At 38.3% G+C, this 23,605-nt stretch overlaps 1 protein-coding gene across 1 annotated transcript in view; it reads right to left on the bottom strand.

Annotated features, from left to right (window-relative positions):
- The window catches only part of SLC1A4 (solute carrier family 1 member 4), a 41,991-nt gene extending 33,963 nt beyond the window's left edge, over window positions 1-8,028 (bottom strand). Inside the window, exon 1 of the mRNA XM_051975392.1 lies at window positions 7,097-8,028. Within this exon, the coding sequence (XP_051831352.1) occupies window positions 7,097-7,620 (524 nt within the window). The 5' untranslated portion in view covers window positions 7,621-8,028. The remainder of the gene's footprint in view (window positions 1-7,096) is intronic.
- Window positions 8,029-23,605: the final 15,577 nt, after the last annotated feature.

Raw genomic sequence — 23,605 nt, 5'->3', positions numbered from 1 at the left:
CCATGCTAAATATCCCCCAGGCCTAGAATATCTCTTTTACCTCTGCCTCTTAGAATCCATAATTTCCTTAAAATTTAGGTGCCATTTTTATATGAAACTTATTCTGAAGTCACTATTACCTTGCTTCTTCAGACTCCCTAGGTACATGAATATGTGTCTTTCCCATTGTTCTGCTCCATTTTGTAACCCCAGCTCTTAGTAGAGTGCCTAGCACATAGTAGGCTTTTAATTCATGCTTGCTGATTGAAAGATAGATGAACCATAAAATTTCCTTATGGTAACCCATTGAGGGAGATGGTACATTTATTATTCCCAATTTATAGATGAAGCAACTGAGGCCTAGGGAGATTAAGGGACTTGTTCAAAAATCAATCAGCAAGTTATAAAATTAACACAAGAACCTAGAGGTCTTCTGATTTTAAAATACAGCTATCTTTATTTTTTTTTTTGTCCAGCTATTTATTTGTAGTTCAATGATTGCTCTTCCAATTAAATCATAATCATGTTATTTCTTTCCTGGGAAAAGATTGACTTTCATTTCCCTGAGATCTTTTCCCTAGTGGGAGACTGATGCTGTAGAACCATCAATAAGAACAATAAGAATTAGCTATAGTCTTAAATTCCTTTATGGACAATAAATCCTATATACCATCTTAATCTTAATCAACTGTTATGATTGAATAATTATATCCGATTCGACCTCCAGTAATAAAAGACAAAAATATAGGAGGGTCAATATTTAGAAAAGAAAAACTTCATTTTCCCAAGTATCACCTTTGTGATCATGTATTATTACATTTTGTTTAAGAAGTCACAGTTATATTCTTTAAGCTCTCATTCCCCTCCTAAAACAAATCAAGTTCCTACACACTGCTTCTGAGTAAACTGAGGGCCTGGGAAATCAGTGGTACTTCCTGTTATGATTCAGCAGTGCTGCCTTTGGTGTTTATAAACTTCTGAAAAATGAAGAGGAAAAAGTTGGGAAATAAGTGTCATAATAGACTAGAAGCCAATACTGACATATTACAAGACTGCACTGTTTACTCAAAGGGAGGAAAACTCTTCTCCATCCCTACTGGACACTCTACATAGTTATAAAAAATGCTTCCTTTTTCTTCCAAGTTGATGCAGTTTGACTGTCACTGCTCAGACAGTCAAAGTTCAGAAGCAGGACTGATCCCATGTCAACCATAGTCACCCAGCATCTCATCTCACCACCGAAAGGGGATTTAAAGATCTTGGACCAATGGCTCCATTTTCCAAGTGAGTAAAAATTAAGCCCAGAAAGACACTGTTATTTGAGTAGGTTAAACACTTTGGTGCCTGTAAACTTTTAAGGTTGGGGAAAAGCCTAGATGTCATGGGAAAAGATTGTGAAGATTTCTTCACTTTCTCATTTTTCAACAATTTGCTAAAATTTCATTTTTGTTTTCCAAGCAAAGTATTCCTTCTCCACCCCCATGGTTAATGACTGACTCATGGGCTGCATCAGTTCCAGTTGTTGCTTTGCCAGTCTGTCTCTCCTCCCCCGACCCCCCTCACCTGATCCCATTCCCTGGGACCTGGTCTTTTTCAATCTCATTTACCCTCACTATTAATTCTATTTAAACAATGAAAACAAAATATCCCTATAATGGTGATCCATTTATACTTTCTGAAGATTCAAGGATTCTATGTAGATGAATTTTCCTGCATATGTAACAAAACAATTTTTAAAAATTTAAAACTTTAAGTGAAAATTTCTTTAAAACAGATGATATCTTTCTCTGTCTACCTTGACCTGGGCATTCAGAATGTGATTTCTCCTTTTCTTGATGACTCAGGGTCACCACTATGGAAAACTGATTCTTGGCTTAAGTTGTACATAATTACAACAATGCCCCTTTGGCAGCTATCTACCTAATATATCAAATGATCCTAAAAATATGCCAAACAGTTCAAGACCTTTGAGTTCTTGTGTTTGATTTGTTTCTCTTCCTTAATTCCTCTCTTGCTATTAGCTATAATTTCCTGTTACTTTCACTACAGCACCTTTTAGTAACTACCACCTCTGATCCTTAGGTGTCCGAATCCAACCCACAGGGCTCTGCACTGGACACATAACTTGTTAGAATTATGTGGAAAATAAAGGCAAAATAGCTCTGAATGAGACTGGGACTTTTTTTGCAAGGAAAAAAATACATGGGCTTTTATATATGAGATTTAATGTCACTTACTATAGCTGCTACATGAAATTGGGATGTGATACTTGCAGCACCTTGTTCAAAAGGAAGGCAGTCCATAAACCAGAGAGTGCTATGTAGGTATGAGCAATTATTGTCATTATTATCATTTCCAGGTAAGTTCTAAGATATGAAGTTGAAATGTAAGAGAAATTTTGTGGTATATACTGTACCAAAAAGAATAGTTTTTCTATGCAGCCTCCTATCTCATATGACTACAGTTTGGCAAGGAAACCTTAGATTCCTAACTTGTCAAATGACATGTCTAAAATCACATAAAAACCAGTCATGCATTACAACATTTCTTTTAATGAACATTTACTTGTAGAATACTGAATTTCAGGAAAATGTTTCTATGTGGCTCAGAACTCAATGCTTATTCTTTTCTTTTTCCTTGACACTTACTTTGCATTGGTCTAAAAGCTGTATTTGAATAGTGATATAACTAAAGAGAGGAGGTAGTGTTTTGGATAAAGAGCTGGTCTCAGAGCCAGGCACACCTGAGTTTGAGTCTAACCTTTAACACATAATGGCTTTGGGGTTCTGAGCAAGTAATTTACTTTCCTTTACAGCGTTCCAAACAAGTCTCTAGGATTATAAATCAAAAAGCAGTGGCTGACTTACGCTGGAAGGAAGAGTTTTCTCTTCCAGGAGTCCCTCACAGCAATCAAATCACACATTTAGCCGCTATAATGATTGAATATAAAATCCGCACAACTATACCCTTAGACAACATAGATAAACTAATTTGCTCCATCAATATAAAACACACACACACACACACACACACACACACACACACACACACACACACAGTTGAAGAAACAGATAGACAATGAAAAAGCTCCAAATTAAGCAGATGATTTCCCCACTTCCATACTCTTCCAACCAAAGATGCTTACTTGCCATTTCCTTTATAGATCACGCTAGAGATTTTTCCCTCAATAAGTATTCTTTTTATATTATTCTACCACCTATCTTCAAGCTTTTGTAGAAGTTGTCTCAACTGCCTATGATATTCTCCCTTCCTTTCTTCTATGTTTTGTAATCACTACTTCCATGAAGGTCCTGAGACCCTCAGTAGTTAGGCTTTTCCTCTACCGACTAAACTACGTTGAATTTACTTTGTATGTATTTTGTATCATCTCTTCATGTGTTGTTTCTCTGTTCCCTGCCTACCACAGAACTCCCGCTCCCTGAGGACAAGAGCTGTTTAATTTGCATAAACTTATTTCTAGGACCAGATAAGCACTGATGAAATACTTGACAATTTATTCAAATGAGTTACCCACACTGATAAAACCATAAGCTCTTATGTATACACACACACAGACATTCGTGAACAAGAAGTTGCTGTTATAAACCCAAAAGAAGTCAAGTATGTGATTCTTCTCTCTCTCTCTCTCTCTCTCTCTTTTTTCCTGCAGGGGAAATGGATCTGTACTGATTTCCTCCCTACAACCTTGGAATTGAAGGTTTACATTTCTGAAGAACTATGGCCAAGATTGGAGGCACAGTTAACTGTTCCACACAGGCTCTAACCTTATGATTTTCGTCTCTATGACTAAATGACCAACCAATACAGCATAGTTTAGTAGAGAGACCACTAGACTAAGAATGAAAAACCTGGTTTTTAGTCTTGGATGTTAACAAAGAGCTATGTGACCACAGTTAAATCCCTTAATCTCTCTGGCTCCATTTGTTTAGCAATAAAACAGGAAGCCACCACCTGCACTACCTGCATTGCAAGTAGGCTGTTAGATTAAAGGAGGTAATATATGTGAAAGTGGTTTTGAAAAAGGAGAAAGGCACTAATTAACTCAATTAACTGGGGAAAAGAAAATTGATGCTACAAACTCCATGGATTACTTTCCCGTTTGATTCTTAGATATTTACACTAAATTCTAAATATTGTTTAATCGTTTCAGTTTATGTCCTAGTCTTCAAAAGACTCCATTTGGGATTTTCTTGGCAGAGATACTGGAGTGGTTTGCCATTTCCTACTCCAACTCATTTTATACATAAGGAACTGAGACAAATAGGGCAAAATGACTTGGCTACAGTGAGGACTTAGGACTTAACACAGCTAGTAAGTGTCTGAGACCCAATTTGATTGTTTCTATGGTTTGTTTTTTCACTCATGCATTCTTTAGTATTAGATTATTTAGTTTCCAATTAATTTTTGGTCTCTTTTTCTATGACCCTTTATTACATGTAATTTTTATTGCATCATGATCTGAAAAGGATGTATTTACTCTTTCTGCCTTTCTGCATTTGATTTTGAGGTTTTTATGCCCTAATACATGGTCAGTTTTTGTGTAAGCTCCGTGTATCACCAAGAAAAAATGTTTTCCTTTTTGTCCCCAATTTTATCCAAAGGTCTATCATACCTAACTTTTCTAAAATTCTATTTACCTCCTTAAGTTCTTTCTTGTTTATTTTGTGGTTCAATTTATCTAGTTCTGATAGAGAAAGATTGAGATCCCCCACTGGTATATCTTGCTATCTATTTCTTCTTGTAACTCTCTTAACTTCTCCTTTAGAAATCTGGATGCTATATCACTTAGTACATGTATATTTATATTTCTGTTATATAACTATATTTAATAATATGTTATATTATTATATGTAATAAACACAAATAAATTTATAAATAAATAAATATAAATATAAAAATAATCATATTTATATTCAAGACTAAAATGCACCTTCAAAGCAAGAATTCATAGAACCACTGATAACTGGATTTGAACAAACCAATTATTTTTAAAGCTGTACCTGTATATAAATTGGCTAAAATAAACTGGGGTTTACAAAGCTTATATTTATATTTAAAGACATTAACCACAATTAGATTAAGGCATAAAAATAAGTCCTAATCACCCACAGCTGGTGTTGCTACAACACAGGAGACTCTTGCCATAATTCTTTTGGCAAAGGGGGTATCTCCATTCCGACAGTGAGGCACCCCTAACTTTGTAGCAAGTTCAATCTGGGATGTCACTGAAGCTAGACTTCCACTTTGATTACTTGGCCACATTGAAGAGAAAGGAAATCTATTACCATTCTCATTCCCCGAGATCAATGACAGCCAACAATTATGAACTTACTACAAAGACTGCTTGTTATGTAGCCAAGCATAATATGAATGGAATTTTTATATTTTACATTCATATTAATTTTTTCACAAATAAATGTGAATTTTCATGTCACCTATAAATCCCTGTTTCATTCTATATCTAAGGGTTTCAGAGGTTTCTCAATTCCTAAAATCTGATTGATATCTCTCTAGAATGATGGATAGAAGGGACAGGACACCTCTTCCATACATACATTTTTTAGGTCTCTGTGGGATGGGAAGCTTATTCAGAATATTCATGACTCTAGTTTAGAACCCTAAAGCCTTTCTCATGAATATTTCAACAGCCTCTGAATTGGTCTTCTTAACTCCAGTTTGTCCCTCTCTAATCCATATCCTATACAGTTGTCCAAATGACAGCCTCAAAACACAGATTTTATCAGGAAACTCCCAACTCCCTGAAAAACTTTCAATGGCTTTTAGTACCTCTAGAATAGTATCCTTAGCCTGTCAACTGAACCATCCATAATTGGCTGCTGCTACTTTTACTTTTTATTACTTCCCCTGGTGTTCTTTCTCTGTTCCAATCAAACTGAACCATAAATTGGGGCTGGAACACACATTCCATTTCTGACTTTGTCTTTACACAAGTGAATCATTTTCTAGAATCCCTATCTTCTTTTCAAAGGACAGCTCAAGTGCTAACTTCTACATAAGGATTTGCCCCTCCTATCCCATCTGGTTCAGTACCACTCCTGTCCCCTCCAATAACCTATTAATATTCTCTCCCCACTGAAAGTAATTCTTTTGGCACCTAGTGAGTGCTCAATAAATACTTTTTATTGACTCTGTCAGCTTCCTACATTAACTAATTATTTTTACTTAACTAGGTGCTAAAATCAATTGTCTCTATGCTTCTAAAGGACTGCACAAGGCAGAACTACCTTCAAAATTTCAGTACCAGGGGACATTGATGGTCCTCTCATCTTAGTGATTACACATTCCTTCTCTCAGCATCCCAAGAATGGGGTGGCAACTCCATGCTCATTTCATTTTCTGGATGAAGCAATGGAGGTAGCAAATCACCAAATCATTCAACCTCAGTGTACAAACACGGTCCTTCAATGCTTCCAGCCTAAAGGATTGGAAGAAAGCTTCTATGACTCACATCACAAAGATTGCAAAGAGAAGTAAGGAACCTGACTCTTTTACAAGGTAGTTGGGCAAATTGCATGGAAAGTACCCCGCAAGCTGTTTCAGTACCAAGGAAGGCAAAAGAGCACTACAGCCAAAAGAAGATCCCAAATCCTCGGTCCTCTGACATCTTTGCTTAGGAAAGCATGCACTTCCTTCATCTTAGCTACATTTTAGCAACCCTCACCTCCTGTTTCACCAGTATAACTGGGAAGCTTTGTCTGCCTCTTCAGAGAAAGGACAGAGCACTTGTGACTGGATTTGGAAAGATTTATGGAAGGACATCACAATTTCACTTTTCGGTTAGTGATAAAAGCCCCTCGAGGGATATATTTACAAAGGATAATACAATACGTATGGGATGGTGATAGAATGATGACTTAATTTGCATCTTTGAAAAATCACTGCAGCCAATTGCAGAATTAGAATGGGGGTGGTGGTAGTAGAGACAAGGTGGGAGACATGTCAGACTTGCCCATATTGTTAATTTCAACTGTGCGGCCTGGAGGCTCTGGGTCCTCCACTACAGAAGCGTGTTGGGGAGAGGGCGAATCGGGTGTGTGTGATGGGAGGGAAGGCCAAAAGAAGTTAGATTGGTTACCTGATCAGGTCAAGAAAAGAATCTACGGTGTCTTTGGTGACTGGGGGTGTTTCTGAGCTCTCCAGCCCCAGTTCGCTGTACAGGAGGTCCCCAGCGCCGGCTCCCGGCTGGATGATGAAAGCCAGGGCGACCGCCAGCGCCGAAGCGCCCAACGTGGTCATCAGGAAATAGGCTACTGCGATGCCCCCCAGGCGGCCCAGGGAGCTGGCGTCCAGGCTGGCCGCGCCCGACACCAGGCTGCAGACCACGAGCGGCAGGATGATCATGCGCAACATGCGGAGCAGCATTTCCCCGGGGAAGGCCAGGTAGGTGGCCTGTGCGGGACTCAGAGCCAGTCCCCGCAACGCCGCGCCCAGCCCGGCACCCGCCAGCACCCCGGACACGGTCAGCAGCACCAGCGCGTTGCGCCGCAGGAAGCCCCCACAGCGCCGCGCTCGCCCTGGCGCGCCAGCTTCGGCGGCACCCGGCTCCGCGGCCGGCTCTTTGCCCTCGATGTAGCCGTTGGTCTCATTGCTCTTCTCCATGTTCGCCGGCTGGTTCTACCGGGAATGGTCCGAGACCGCGTCTGCAGGACTGCAGATCCCTGAGGATGCTTCCCCAAAGGACTGGGTCGGAAGGTGGGCGAAGCGAGGAGAGCACGCAGTCTCGTCCGCCTCCTTCCCAGCTGGCGCGCCCGGGTAGGAACGTGCGGGGTAGGAACGTGCAGGCAAGGCTGGGCCAGCGAGGAGGCCCCGGGCACGGGTTAGAGCACCGAGGGGGAGTGGTGTGCACCGCACCCGGGCTTCCCAAAGCCGCTGCCGAGGGCTGAGGATGATGCAACGAGGAGAAAAGCCAGCCCCCTTCACACCCCTCTAGCCCGGACGCCCCGCCCCGCCGGCGCGGCCGCGACCAATCAGCGCCCTAGAAGCGTCCCCGCCATCCCTCTCTCCCTCCTTTCCTGGCTCGCTAGTCAGACATCCTCCAGCAGCTCTTCTCCGAGCTGGGGCGGGGTCTGGCGGTGGGCGCTGTCTGAGCCCGCGTGGGGGCGGGCCCCTCTGGCCAATCGCCCGGGAGCAGCCTCTTTTCTCCTCCCGGGCCGCTGGGATGGAATTGAGCACGGTTCTTTTGGAGAGGGGGGAGGAGGTTCTGCACCTGTTCGATCCCTTCCCTTGGGGGTCGGGGTTTGGAACAGACGCCGCGCCCCGCTCCGGGATTACCCAGAGGCTACCCCATCTGCAAAAAGCCAGGCTAAGGAATATACGGCGCGTGACGCTGAGCCCTAGAGTTAAAGTGAGATTAGGAGGTTGAGGTGCGGCGGGGATCTTCCACCCAGCCTCTGAGTGGAGCCTCCTTAACCCAGCCCCGCCGGTGCTCCGTGTCTTCAGGGCAAGCCTGGGCTTCTCCGGAATGGGGCCCTGGTTGAGGACAACGGCGCCCGCATTTGCTAAGAGCGAGATAAACGAGCAAAAGTGTCATAGGAAAAAATGCTCTGTCAGTCTCGGCTCCTGCCCTTTAGCCGGTAGCCTTGGGGGACTAGATTTAACGCTCGTGAGCTAAGGATAATTACAAAGCGAAGACTAAGTAGGGAAAAAACCAACAAAAACTACAGACTGCTGTTCAAAATCGGTTCCCGGCAGTGAGAGCAAGCCGGCGAGATTTAAGCAGGGATTTAAGACTGAAGCTCCACTGAGCAGATGGGTCATTAAACATCTCCCAGACTAACAGGCTTTGTCTGGTTGAATGCAAGCGGAAAAGGCCAACCCCCTTTAAATAGTTATTACTGCCGCAAAACTTCAGTCAGTTCATACGTTCAGATCTTTCCTCTTTTCTCTAGTTCGATTTCTTTATTTACATATGGATTTTGAAATTGTGTGACCTTAGAAAATGTTTGGATGCTCACAGTGCAAATAATTCCCTGACAAATGGTTTAGGATGATTTTAAACACCCTCCAAAATCCCAGCAATCCAAACTCATAATAGGAACTGCAAAGATTGCTGGAGCAATGTTTTCTTTCAGTTGGACCTTGGAAAACTATTGCAACTGTCGTCATTTGTAAAACGGCTCAAATTTTCTTTGTAGTTTCAAAAAGGAATTTAAAATTGCTTCCTAAAGCAAATAGACAATGAGAAATTTTGGAGGTAGCCTGAATTGGTGGAAGAAAAATTAGTTTGCCTTAGACTTTATGGCATGTGAGCATTGACTGAACTAATAAGCCAGACGTGATATTGTTCATATCCGGAGAAGAGGTCATGTGGAGAAGTTCTGTTTGGCCCAGAGGACAGAAATAGGAGAGGAAGTTGCAAAGGGGCAAATTTAGACATGTAATGAAAAGCTTCCCCTAACAATTTAAACTATCCAGAAGTAAAATGGAGCTGCTTTTTCTTCACTGGAATCTTCAACCAATAACTGGTTTTCTTTTCTTTTTTTTTTTTTTTTTTTTAAGCAGGTAGCACAAATTCATTCTCAGTTATGAGCTTAGATGGCCATCCAAAAATTCCTTCCAATTCTGTACATTTTATTTCAGGCATTGAATGGGAAGAAATGCTTAAAAAGACTTAAAACATGCATTGACAAGCCTTAAACAATCAATAATTTTTAATGATTATTGTAACAATTTGCTAGGAGATAGAGCCATAAGTTCTACCAGACAGGTGGCTGAATACTCTTTGTTATATTTCACCTTGGATCTTTGTTCTAACTCTCCAAGAGGATGTCCTGCTAATTCTGCCTTTCCTGGGCAGGACTTAGTATTCTCCTACTTTCCCCTTTGAAGAAATTCCCCTTGCTACCAGTCATCTCCAGTCCATTCACTCAATTCCTCTTAACTCTGAAATCTGAGATAAATAAAACATACAAAATATAAATAAATACTATACTATATGGAATAGTGTCTGACTGTCCCATTAATGAATTCTTTGGACAAAGCACTTGACCTTCCTGGACTTTATTTCCTTTCTCTGTGAAATAAAGGGTAGGTCTCCTATATTACTTCTGTCTCTTACATTCTATCATTCATAACCAGATACATACAAAAGATAGGACTGATTATATTGAGTCACGGAAGACTTCAAAGTATTCTCATTTAATTGTGGTAATACAAAAGAAAAGTTAGTCTATCCATCCATACTAGGAAAACAAAATAGAAGAAAAATCCCTATTGCCCAAATTGTTACAAGAAACTAGATGGATGACCTGTTGAATTAGTCCATCAATATGTATGATTTGGATAAATGTGGTGAATGAATAATCAATTGGATCCAATGTTGAGCAGTTAGGTGGGCCCAATTGATTATTTATCCACCACATTTATCCAAATCGCACATATTGATGCCCATAGCACATTATTAACAATAATATACATATGAAAATGGAATAAAACTAATACAGAATATATGTGACTGTCAAGAAAGATAAAAGATGGTCAGCATAAATACTACATTGGTACCCCAGGAATATGAAAAGAACCAAGAGGAGGCCTCCAATGCATCTGTGATTTCAAGGAGGACTTTTGGTAAGTCGGACAAAACATAAAGCTTAGAAATTATGATGCTCTTCCTAGAGTGCAATAGAAGTAGTGATTTTGATGAAATCATATCATTCAAAGTAATCACATAAAAAATGTCCTAATGAAGAACTTTAATGACAGATAAATATTATAGTCTTGGAATTTTATTTTATCAACTGTACTGTGAAGTAAGCAATTGAATGCAGCTTAGGAATCTCTCTTGTTTAGAGATGTGGGTAATGGTGTTTATTTTAATAGGATTTGACCTGTTTGCATATTTCAGTGTTTGGTATTGGAGTGGCTACATGAAACATACTTTATTTTTCTCATAGGGCATGAAAGCACAGGATTTCTGATTTAAACTTACTTAGATCAATCTTGAAAATAGTTCTCATATTTCTTTAGGCTCACAAAAGATTATCACATTGCTCAATCAATCCACAAATATTTACTCAATGCCTAAGTCATAAGGAACATTGTGTTTTTATTTTTTCAATTAACAAGCATTTATTTTTTTCTCTGTTTCACCTCTAACTTCAATCTCTGCCGCTGTCTCTCACATTCTCTCAGAGCAGGGTTGGGGGGTGGAGGGGGGGAGGTAGAGAAGGAAAGGAACAAAACTCTTGCAATAAATATATCTAGTCAGGCAAAACAAATTCTCACTTTGCCCATGTCCAGAGATGGATGGCATTTTTTATCAGTGATCCTCTGTATTCAGAGTGGATTATTATGTTGGATGATCAGCATTCTTAAGTCTTTCTAAGCTAAATATTGTGCTTTGAAAGAATGAATGAGTAATCAAAAACATTTATTAAGCACTTACTAGGTAAAAATACTAATGCAAAATATAAAAATCAAGACTGTCCTTCTTCTTATGTAGTAAATTGAAAATAATACCTTAAGAACAAGAACCGTCTTGATTTTTGTATATATCTTTTTTGTACATAGTTATTTGCATATTGTTTCTTTCATTAGACTGTGATTTTCTTGAGAGAAAGGACTTTTTTCTGTCTTTCTTTATATCCTGAGAATTTATCAAAGTATCCAGCCCATTTACACTGAAAACAAGTTTTAATTTGACTTTTGATTAATTGATTGGCTCAAACATGATATATAAGCTTTTAATGATTACTTTAGGAGTAAGGTCTATCTTTACATGTCAGCTACTGGTTATTATAGTTTATTTTTTTAATTCAATTTTATTTTTCAGTTTGGATTTCCCTCATTTATATCTTTTTCCTCCTTCCCCACCAAGTGAGAAAGCAAGAAAAACAAAACTGGTTACAAATATGTATAGTTAAGTAAAACAAATTCCTGAAGTAGCCATATCCAAACAACAAAAAAAAGAAAAAAAGAAAGAAAAGAAAATATACTTCAATTGGTACTCTGAATCCACCAGTTCTCTAATCTGGGAGAGAATAACAATCCCCTTTGGAATTATGGTTGTTTATTGTTGATCAGGGTTGTTTTTCGAAGTTATCTTTACAATATTGTAGTTATTGTATAAATTGTTCTCTTAGTTTTGTCACTTTACTTTGCATCAGTTCATACAAGTTTTCCCAGATTTTTCTGAAACCATCCCCAACATTATTTTTTATAGCACAATAGTATTCCATCACAATTATATGCCATAACTTTTTCATCCATTCCCTAATTGATGAATACCCCATCAGTTTCCAATTCTTTGTCACCACAAAAAGTTGCTATAAATATTTTTGTACATATTAGTCCTTTTCCTCTTTCTTTGATCTCTGAAGTATAGAGGAAATAGTAGTTTTGTTGGTCAAAGGATATATAGAGTTTAATAGATCTTTGGGCATAGTTCCAAATTGCTTTCCAGAATAGTTAGATCAGTTCACAGATCAACCAACAGCGAATTAAAGTACCTGTTTTCCCACAAGCTCTTTAGCATTTCTAATTTTCTTTTTTCTTTTTTTTGACTATCTTTCCAATGGTGTTTGAGGTGGTACCTCAAAGTTGTTTTAATTTGCATTTCTCAATTAATGATTTAAAGTACTGTTTCATATTTCTATTGACAGCTTAGATTTCTTCTTCTGAAAACTGCCCAAGTCATACTCTTTAATAATTTATTTATTGAAGAGTAAGTCATACATTTCTGTCATTTCCCTATGTTTCTTAGAAATAAGACCGTAGAATTAATGAAAAAAATGCAAATGAAAGTGGCCTAGTTGTACCAAATCTGAAACTATATTATAGAGCAGTGATCATCAAAACCATTTGGTACTGACTAAGAGATAGAGTTGTTGATCAGTGGAATAGGTTAAGTTCACAAGACATAATAGTCAATGACTAAAGCAATCTAGTGTTTGATAAATCCAAAGACCCCAGTTTTTGGGATAAGAATTCACTATTTGACAAAAACTATTGGGAAAATTGGAAATTAGTTTGGCAGAAATTAGTCATTGACCCACACATAACACTCTACACCAAGATAAGATTAAAATGGATTCATGATTTAGACATTATTATTTTTTAATTAAAGGTTTTTATTTATAAAACATATGCATGGGTAATTTTTCAACACTGACCCTTGCAAAACTTTCTGTTCCAAATTTTTTCCTCCTTTCCCCTATCCTCTCTCCTAGATGGCAGGTAGTCCAATACATGTTAAATATGTTTAAATATGTTAAATACAATATATGTATGCATATTTATACAGTTATCTTGCTGCATAAGGAAAATTGGATCGAGGGGGAAAAAAACCTGAGAGGGAAAACAAAATGCAAGCAAACACCAACAGAGAGAGTGAGAATACTATGTTGTGTTCCACACTCTGTTTCCACAGTTCTCTCTGGATGTAGATGGCTTTCTTCATTATTGAATAATTGGAACTGGTTTGAATCATCTCATTGCTGAAGAGAGCTATGTCTTTCAGAATTGATCATTGTATAGTTTTATTGTTGCTGTGTCAGTGATCTCCTGGTTCTGCTCATTTCACTTAGCATCAGTTCATGTAAGCCTCTCTAGCCTCTTTGAAATCATCCTGCTGGTCATTTCTTACAGAACAATAATACTCCATAACATTCATATATCATAACTTATTCAGCCATTCTCCAACTGATGGGCATCCGCTTAGTTTCCAGTTTCTGGCCACTACAAAGAGGGCTGCTACAAACATTTTTGCACATGTGGGTCCTTTTTACTCCTTTAAGATCTCTTTGGAATATAACCCCAGTAGTAACACTTCTAGATCAAAGGGTATGAACAGTTTGGTAACTTTTTGAGCATAGTTCCAAATTGCTCTCCAGAATGGTTGGATCCATGCATAGTTCCACCAACAATGTATATGATTTAGACATGAAGAGTGATAATATAACCAAATTAGAAGAATGAAGGATAGTCTACCTCTCAGATCTGTGGAGAAAGAAGGGATTTTTGGCCAAAGAAGAACTAGAGTACGTTATGGAATACAAAATGGATAATTTTGATTACATGAAGTTTAAAAGATTTTGTACAAACAAAACAGTGCAGACAAGTTTAGAAAGGAAGCTGAAAAGTGGGAAAAATTTTACATCCACGGGTTCTGATAAAGGCCTCATTTCTAAAATATACAGAGAATTGATTGAATTGATCCAATTGATAAGTGGTCAAAGGATATGAACAGATAATTTTCAGGTGAAGAAATTAGAACTAGTCATATGAAAAGGTGCTCTAAATCAATATTGATCAGAGAAATGCAAATTAAGAGAATTCTGAAGTACCATTATACACCTCTCAGATTGGCTAAAATGACAGGAAAAGAAAATGATGAATGTTGGAGGGAATGTGGGAAAACTGGGACATGAATACATTGTTGGTGGAGTTGTGAACTGATCCAACCATTCTGAGAAACAATATGGAACTATGTCTAAAGGGCTAGCAAACTCTGCATACCCTTTTGTAATGGGCTGAAGCTTGAGTTGATGCACTGAGGTCCCAAGCACATGAGGCTAAATAGTAATTGGACCATACTCTATTAATATATAAGCTTGGAGAAAGAATGGCCCTCGCCCACTCTTTGTGCAAATCCTGATGTGTTGTATAGGAAATGACGATTCTGGTGGGTGGAGGCAGGGGAGTGAAAAAAGAAGGGGAGGAGAGCTCAGATCTCTCGCTCTCTTTGCTAGCTGGCTTCCTGTCACAGCTGCCCATATTGCTATCGCAATCCTTCTTGCCCATATTGCTATCGCAATCTTTTTTCACCTCTTCACTTCAATAAAGACTGAAGACTTTTCCCTTAACCTGAGTTCCTGACTCCGGCTGATTTTAAATATGCGATCATTACACCCTTTGATCCAACATTGTTTCCCAAAGAGATCATTAAAAAGGGAAAAGGACCCAAATGTGCAAAAATGTTTGTGGCAGCTGTTTTTGTAGTGCCCTTTTGCAAGAAATTGCAAATTGAATAGATGCCCATAAGTGGGAGAATGGCTGAATGAGTTATGGTATATGAATGTCGTGTCCTGAATTCTAGAGCCCCCAAGTTGGGGTGACAAAATGTACCATTGCTATATAGAGCCCCCAAGTTGGGGTGATTAAAATATACCTTTCTAGTGGAGAAATGATGAGGCAGAACTCCCGAGGATGATGGAAAAATGGAGTCTGTTTATTTCAAGGGGTTTCCCTTTTATATAATGTAACAAAAACAACACTGAGCACATGGGACCACACAAACAACTTGCTATTGTATGTAGTTTGCCACCTGGTATCACTCTTCCACCTGGTATCACTCTGCTTCAAGCACAACACAGGTTATCATGCCCCCTGACTTCTCAGGAAGGTTGAGAGCCCTTAGGGGAGATGGGGAGCCGAACCAGACATTGTCAGCAGGTTCCCTCTGGGCTGAAGGGTCTTAAATCTCACCCAGAGTTTCCCCACTGACTGTGACCCTCTACATCTTGACTTTTCTTTTGTTTTAATTGAAGCAGGTTGCTTCCTGGTAAAATCCATTATCAGGGGAAGAATCACACAGGCAACTTATAATATCATATAAGCAAGTAGTAACATAGCAAACAAAATGAATAAATAAAATACTATAAAGATTTCCATGAGTCCCAGAAGGAAGGTGTAAAAAATAACTATCAATTTACAACCACACATACATCTCCTTCAGCAGCCAAGAAATAGTCCAAAAGCAATTTATTGTCCATCACTTCATGTGTCAGGGAATTTAATGATTCCTGCAGGTTTTAAAGTTCTGCATCAGTCTTATTGAGAATTACTTTTGATGTTCATAAGTACACAAAGGGTTAACTGCCAGGTTCTTTCAGTGGGGGACACAATCAACAATGGAATCACCCAATGTTTCTAGGGTCTTCTCCTTCATTTCAAGGGTCTTCTCTCTCTCTGATGGACAAGGTGAATACGGCTCATTGGCATTCATTGGATCCCTTCTCCACCTGTAGAGATACAAGCAAACCCTCTCCCCCAAGGCAGTTAGCCTATCTGGTCCCTTCCATTAATCACTTTCTGGATCTCTCCACATCACCTGACGATTATCTAAAGATAGTGGAGCTGCTCGCATTGGACACTGCCCTTCCGGTGGGTTATAAAACCTGTCTGCTGGAGCCAGTGCATCTTTATCAAAAATAAAAAAAAAATTAATACATAAAGTTAAATTTAGAGGTTCTCTAGGGTTATCTGTGGCTCCCCCTCTTTTATTTTTGGAGGAGCGTCTTGATCCTAGATTCTGTTGTTGGGAGTCAAAATCTGGAAAAATGTCACCAAATTGCATTTCAGAAGTATCAATAGGTCTGAATTTTTTCATTGATTAAGGAACACTGTTCCACCTACACAGGTGTATTAATTTTCCATTGAATGGGAACAGGTGAGAGTGCAAGCAGGCTTTCTATAGCAGCCCTGCCTAAAAAGCCAAAGTATTTAATTGTTTCCCAACTGTTGTAAGATGTCTCTTCCCCATAGATTGATGGGATCCTTTTTTATTTACATTAAAAAAGGAGCAAAATCCCCTGCTCCATCCCCAAACCTCCATCCCCAAAGGGGCAGCATCAAGTTCAGCTGCTATTGATCCTCCTATGCCAGACATATGGGTGTTTGACATAATCTTTGACCAGTGACTGGGATATTAGCTACACATTCTTCTGTTTCCTAGTTCAGTGTATTAATAGATACCATTTTATAAGCATTCTCAGGAGGTGAAATGGTCAAGCCGAGTGTGTGTGTAGGCAAGGGATCTATAGGCCAGACAAGGACAAGTTTTAACTCTCCAGGGGATGTTAAAAGTCCCAGCAGCATACAGCTCTATTCTCCCTAATTGCAATCTCCTTCCCTCACAGGCTTGCTTAAAGACTCTGGGTGTAATAGTGGCCATCATGCCCCAAGTATTTTTTGCCTGTGGTCCTGGTAAAAAGCCATATAAATCAGTAAAATACTCAAAAAACTTCCTTAGCTCTGTCCTACATGCTGTACCCTCCACGGCTACAATCACCAATCCTCTGCTTATTTTTCTCCTCATGTTTCCTGGTTTGACTACCCAAGTTAAACTCTTTCCTTGTTTTAAAACTTGTAGGATTCCTTAAAACCAATTTTACTCCTTTGTATTCAGTTAGTTGTTCTCCCACTAACTTCCACATCTCTGGCTCCAACTCTCCTTCTTATAAAGCCACAGAGACGTGCACTCCAGCGCATTTGAGAACCTGGTTATCTGCTTCTGAGTTACCAACAAACCTTGCTTCTCTGCTAACCTTACTAAGCCTGCTTCATTCTTCCCTCAGAGGGAGGCTCATTTTTTAGTATTTGCCTCATTTCAGTTGAAAAACCAAAGTGACTAAATTAGCCCTTACCCACCATTCTTCCCACTTAACTATTTCTATACTTACCCTTACGGGTCACAGGGACTTCACTGAGTTAGTCGAGCTGATTTGTACAGGACCTCACCTATAGCCCCATGTTGGGCGCCAATTGTTGTGTCCTGCTTTCTAGAGCCCCCAAGTTAGGGTGACAAAACATACTGTTGTTTTCTAGAGCCCCCACACTGGGGTGATTAAAATATCCTTTCCTAGTAGAAAAGTGATGAGGCAGGACCCCCGATGATGGTGGGAAAATGGAGTCTGTTTATTCCAAGAACTTTCCCCTTTATATACTGTAACAAAAACAATACTGAGCACACGGGACCACATAAACAACTTGCTATTGTGTGTAGATGACTCTTTGCCACCTGGTATCACTTTGCTTCAATCTCAACACAAGTTGTCACCACCCCTGACTTCTCAGGAAGGCTGAGAGCCCTTAGGGGAGATGGGGAGCCTAACCAGACATTATCAGCAGGTTCCCTCTGGGCTGAAGGGTCTTATACCTCACCCTCTACTGTGATCCTCTACATATGAATGTTATGGAATATTATTGTTCTATAAGAAATGATCAGGAGGATGATTTTAGAAAGGCCTGGAGAGACTTACATGAATTGATGCTGAGTGAAGTGAGTAGAACCAAGAGAACAGTGTACACAGCAACAATAAGAGGTGATGACCAACTCTGATGGATGTGGTTCTTTTCAACAGTGAAGTGATTCAGGCCAGTTCTAATGGATTTGTGATGGAGAGTCATCTGCACCCAGAGAGCGGACTGTAGGGATTGAATGTGGATCACAACATAGCATTTTCACTTTTTTTGTTGTTGTTTGCTTGCTTTTTGTTTTCTTTCTCATTTTTCCCTTTTTGATCTGATTTTTCTTATACAGCATGATAAGTGCAGACATAGAAGAATTGCATGTGTTTAATATATATTGAATTACTTGCTGTCTAGTGGAAAGGGTGAGGGAAAATGAGGGAAAATAGAAACACAAGGTTTTGCAAGGGTGAATGTTGAAAACAAACTATGTATATATTTTGAAAATAAAAAGCTTTGAAGAAAAAAGAAATGAGATCTTATAAGAGAAATTTGCTTTAAAGATTTTTTCTCAATTTCTGGCTCCTCTTGTAACTTTAACTGCATTGGTTTTGTTTGTGCAACATCTTTTAAATTTTATATAATCAAAATTTCTATTTTATCTCTTGTGAACCTCTCTGTCTCTTGTTTGGTCTTTACGCTAATTGTACTTCTGCCAGGTAATGTCTTCCATACTCTTTTTGCTTATAATGTCACTTATCTAGCTGCCAGAATACTTTCTAATTTTCCCAAGACCTTTTAGTCAATGTAGTTTAAAGCTTTATATTTTTAGATGTGTTCACAGAGCCCTTAGAGTAGTAATTCATTGAGTTACAATTGAAATAGATGAATTTTAAAGGTCATTTAATCTAACCTCCTCATTTTGGGGTTAAAGAAACTGTTTACAAAAAAGTTAAAAAATTTTTTCTAAGATCATAAAGTTAGTCTGTGGCAGAGCTGGGATTTAAACTCAGATTTTCCAACTCCAAAGCTCAGACCTTTGCCATTCTACCAGTGTAGTTATGTCATAAAGTTTGTGACATTTCACACCTCAAAATTTGGCTTCTTCTTTCTTCTTGTTCTTTTTTTTCTTTTTCTTCCTTCTTAAAAAAACACACTACTCTTTTAAGATTTATTGATAGTAGTTTTTGTCAAATAGTGATGACTTTAATTGGAGGCAGTTACCTAGGAGAAATGCAAACTTTCATCTCTTCAGGAAAATATGGTTGTTGCTTTTTTTCCTTGCTGAAAGACATATTTAGGAAGTTCCTTAGCAATAATTAATTTTTCATTTGATTCCATAGTTTAAAAGCTGCTTGTATGATGATACACAAACTTGTGAATATCTTTTATGTACAGCTTGTTTTTCCTTTTAAGTATGTAATAAATTCCACATGTAACTTTCAAAACTAGCCTATTTTTTTGTTTCTTATTGGTCTTCCTTTTGTTCTTTTCTGTGCATTTAAAAATGATTCACTGTCCCTCTTTTTTTTTCTTTTCCCTTTTTTGGGGTATGTATGAAAGTTACCTCCTTTGTTCTCCTACCTTCTCAAAAAACTTGAAGAAACACAAAGAAAGAAAAAAAAGCCCTGTTAAAAAGTATGAATAGTTAAGCAAAATAAATTTCCACATTGACTAAACCTCAAAGTGCATGTGTCATTCTAAATTTGCTTGTATTTTGGGAAGAAAAATGGTTATTTGAGGTCAGTTCATACTAAATATATTTATCAAATGACACATCTGAAAACAAACCCATAGCCTCACTCAAATGAAGAAAAACAAGATTCTATCTAGAATTTCATCAGAGGAAAAATATATTTAAAACAAAATATAGGTCAGAGTGCATATTTACTCTCATAAGATTCCCCAAGTCCCTGGAGTCTGGACTTAATTATTGACTCTTATCACCTCCATCAATGTAATTTATTAATCTAGAATTAAATTTCCACCTAGGGAGGGGCTGTGTGCCATTAGTATTCCTTGGATTTATACTGAGATTTCTCCCCAGGGCCAAGAGCCTCAAAACACTTTTTAAAGAGAGAAATATAGATGTTTAAAGTTCAGGATTTGGGATTTCATTAGCAGAGGGAAACTACTTTCACCAGTCTGTGACTGAGAGGAGTTATATGTTATATAGTCACATATAACTTGGGAGTTATATGTAATCCTAGAGTGGTCTGAGGGAAGCAGATTAAACAGTTCAGTATCTCACACCAGTTTGTATCCAGTTAGGATCTTAACTCTTTATTCCTGGGCTGCCATGTTATCCATTATACAACCTACTATCCTAGGAAAGGTTATGATTAATTTAAGAAAGGAATGTACTCTATCCTAAGAATGTTCTAACTCAGCACTTCCTAGACTAATTTGCCCACAGAATATTGGTGGTAGTGGTGGTAGTGTTTTGAAATATGTAAGCACAAATTACAAATGTTGGCTGAAAGGGTATGAACTACTCCAAGAATTTGGCAGCTAGCTGGAGCTGTGGATAGAGTGCTTGGAATCAGGAAGACTCATTTTCCTGAATTCAAATTTGATCTTAAACACTTACTGTGTGGCTCTGGACAAGTCATTCAATCCTGTTTGCCTCAGTTTCCTCTTCTATAAAATGAACTGGAGAGAAAAATGGCAAACCACTCCAGTATTTCTGCCAAACAAACCCCAAATGGGATTATCAAGAGATGAGTGGATGGAAATTACTGAACAATAATAAAAAAGATAAAAGAAGTTGGGGAAATAAGATATTCACACAGAAGAAATTAAATCTATTTTCAAATTTGGAAAATTTGCCATAAATAATGTGTTTTTGATCAATTCATATTTGATATTCCAGAAGGAGATAGTTATAATAGGTCACCTAGGTGGATAGTGCTCAGTAGGTAAGGAGCAAGGATATGTGTCAAGACCTGAATTGGAATGCTGCCTCAGGTCTTACTAGCTCAGTAACTCTGAATCAGTACCTCTCAGCTTCAAGTTCCCTCATCTATTAAATGAAAGGCTTGAATCCAATGGCCTCTAAGATTGCTTTCTGCTTTAAATCTATGATCCTATAACCTCTATATGATGGCATAGATATAGTGGATATAGTGTTGGACATTCCCATGTCCAGGAGATCTTTCTTTGAAATCACCTATTGAAGGAGGTAGTGTAGGTACAAGAGAAGAAGCTGAGGGTCAGGGTCATTTATAATGTTCATAGTAAAATAAGTTTTTGACTCACAACTCCAACATAGGTCTGCCTTTTCTAAGTCCTGTGCTCTTTCCATGTTACTTAAAAAAAATGTTATCAGTGACATTTTCTCTAGGGAATTTGTAGGAGCCCTTAGCCTAGCACATTATCCAAAATATCCCAATATTCCCATAATCCAGTGGCTCAGGGATCTCATGACAGTGTGTATTCCTTCTAGTGATGAAAATCACAATCTAGCTCATGGTTTTGTAAAATAAAGCACTGATGAAAATATACACGTGCAACAATGGAATAGATTCAAAGGAACAATCCTGAGAAGGACATTTTCCTCTAAGGAGGATAAGGGAATGAAAGTTTCTTTTATATTTATATGAGAAGTAGTATATATATACGTATATATGAAAAATAGTATAGATATGTATACATATATACTACTTTTCATTATCATAGTTTGAAGCTGGTGAGTGAAGGATCAGGAAATTTACCAGCATCCCACTCCCCTTTATTTTAAATTAAGACAGTCTGTCAATCAATAGACACCAAGCCCTTACTATGTGCATACTTTGTTGTTGTTACTGAGTTGTGTCCAACTCTTTGTGAGCTCACTTAGAGTTTTTTTGGCAAAGATACTAGGGTGGTCGGCCATTCCTGTCTCCAGTTCATTTTTACAGATGGCAAACAGGATGAAGTGACTTGCCCAGAGCCACACAGTTATTAAGAGTTTAAGGCCAAATTTGAACACAGGTCCTCCTGACTTTAGCTAGGCCCTATGCTCTGTCCATTGAGTCACTTAACTACCCTATATAAGATATCAAGACAAAAACAGTCCCTGTCCCTGAGTGGATTATATCCTAATGGAAGGTAACCACCTGACATCTCAAAGTCTTAGAGAAAGCATGAAAAAAGAAAATTTTCAATGTGAGTTGTATTAATTACATTTAAAGCAACAGTATATTCTCTTGGCTAACTTGTCACAGATTATACATGCAAGATATAGTCAGTCAACTAGACTTTATTAAGCATCCACTATGTGCCAGTTATTGTGATAAGTGCATATTTGTATATATGATGTAAAGATCTGTCAGTTTTGTTTAGTAACACATTATTTAGGAATTAAATTTGTGAAAAGCAATTTTCTGCAACCTTTATATTTTAAGGTGATTTATACTTTTCCTTTTGCTCAAATTGGATACCCTTTGGTAGGGACTTCCCAGGCCTAACTTTTGTGTTTTAAATTTTATTGATACTTTATGTTTTTGGTATATTACTTCCTAATATAGCCATGCTCAAAGAACTCTCCTTTATCACAAAGAAAAATAAAACCAAAACAACTGAAATTGAAAAAGTGTGTATATTTCATGCTGTGGGTCAGACCTAGATAGAGGCATTTTAAGACCTTGAACCCAGAAGTCTTGGGAATAGGGAATGATCCTGCTTCCAACCCAACTCCTGTTGGTATTTTTGAGGAATTCAACCTTGGAGGAGATACACCCTAACAATTGGCTTCCTCAGCACCCATGGCAGCTAAAGACTCAGGGAAAACAGTTGTTACCCCCAAAGTTCTTGATATTGTCAAATGGTTCAACATCAGAAACACATAAGATCGAATTAATGGGAATAACTGACACATTAATGAAGAGGAATTATCTGCTTTGCTGCTATACCCTAAGTACCATGGGGGCCCTTCCATCTGCCTTGTCTCTGACACCACCTCAACATATTATTTCCTGCCATTAAAGTGAGAGCTCTGAACAGTGAGTCATCTTGTTTGTTCACCTGCTTTTGTTTTTATACCTGTAGATCTTTGCAGAGTTCTTTATGTAGAATAAGAATTTATAATAAATGCTTTATTCATAGATTCACTTTGGAACTAGGATTTGCCATTGCTTTGCATCTGAACTCAGGCAAAATTTTGAAGTCTTTAGACAGGTCTTTTCGTTGTAAAAGTGACTTTGACCACGAGAGAAAATTCCCTGAATTTCATACATATTGGCTGATGACTTTGGATGTAGCCAGGCCCTGAGATAAAATTGGAGAAATAGTTTGTTTTCAGTACTGTCACCCTATCCATACACACTCCTTCCTCTTCTTGCTGAGCCTCCTTCCTCCACGTAGGTACTCTCTGTTTTCTTTATGTTCTGGTACTCTTTGCCTACAGAAAAGCTATCTCATAACCCCATAATAAATAATAGTGTTATAAATGAAATTCACTATCTCAGAGATATTTGTTTACATTGTAATAGAGGACCTGCAGGAAGGTTAAATCAAAGAATTAATAAACAGTGGTAGAATTTCTAGCATCTTTGGTTCTTTCCTTCCTTCCTTCCTCCGTTTCTTCTTCCCTCCCTCCTTCCTTCCTCCCTTCTTCCTTCCTTCCTTCTTTTTTTTCCTTCCTTCCTTCCTTCTTTTCTTCCTCCTTCTTTTCTTCTTTCCTTCCTTGGGTTTGGTT

Source organism: Antechinus flavipes, chromosome 2 (assembly GCF_016432865.1).
Source record: "Antechinus flavipes isolate AdamAnt ecotype Samford, QLD, Australia chromosome 2, AdamAnt_v2, whole genome shotgun sequence".
Classification (NCBI taxonomy): domain Eukaryota; kingdom Metazoa; phylum Chordata; class Mammalia; order Dasyuromorphia; family Dasyuridae; genus Antechinus; species Antechinus flavipes.
The sequence above is the reverse complement of the archived record's forward strand: the minus strand, read 5'-3'. Positions and strand labels throughout refer to the sequence as shown.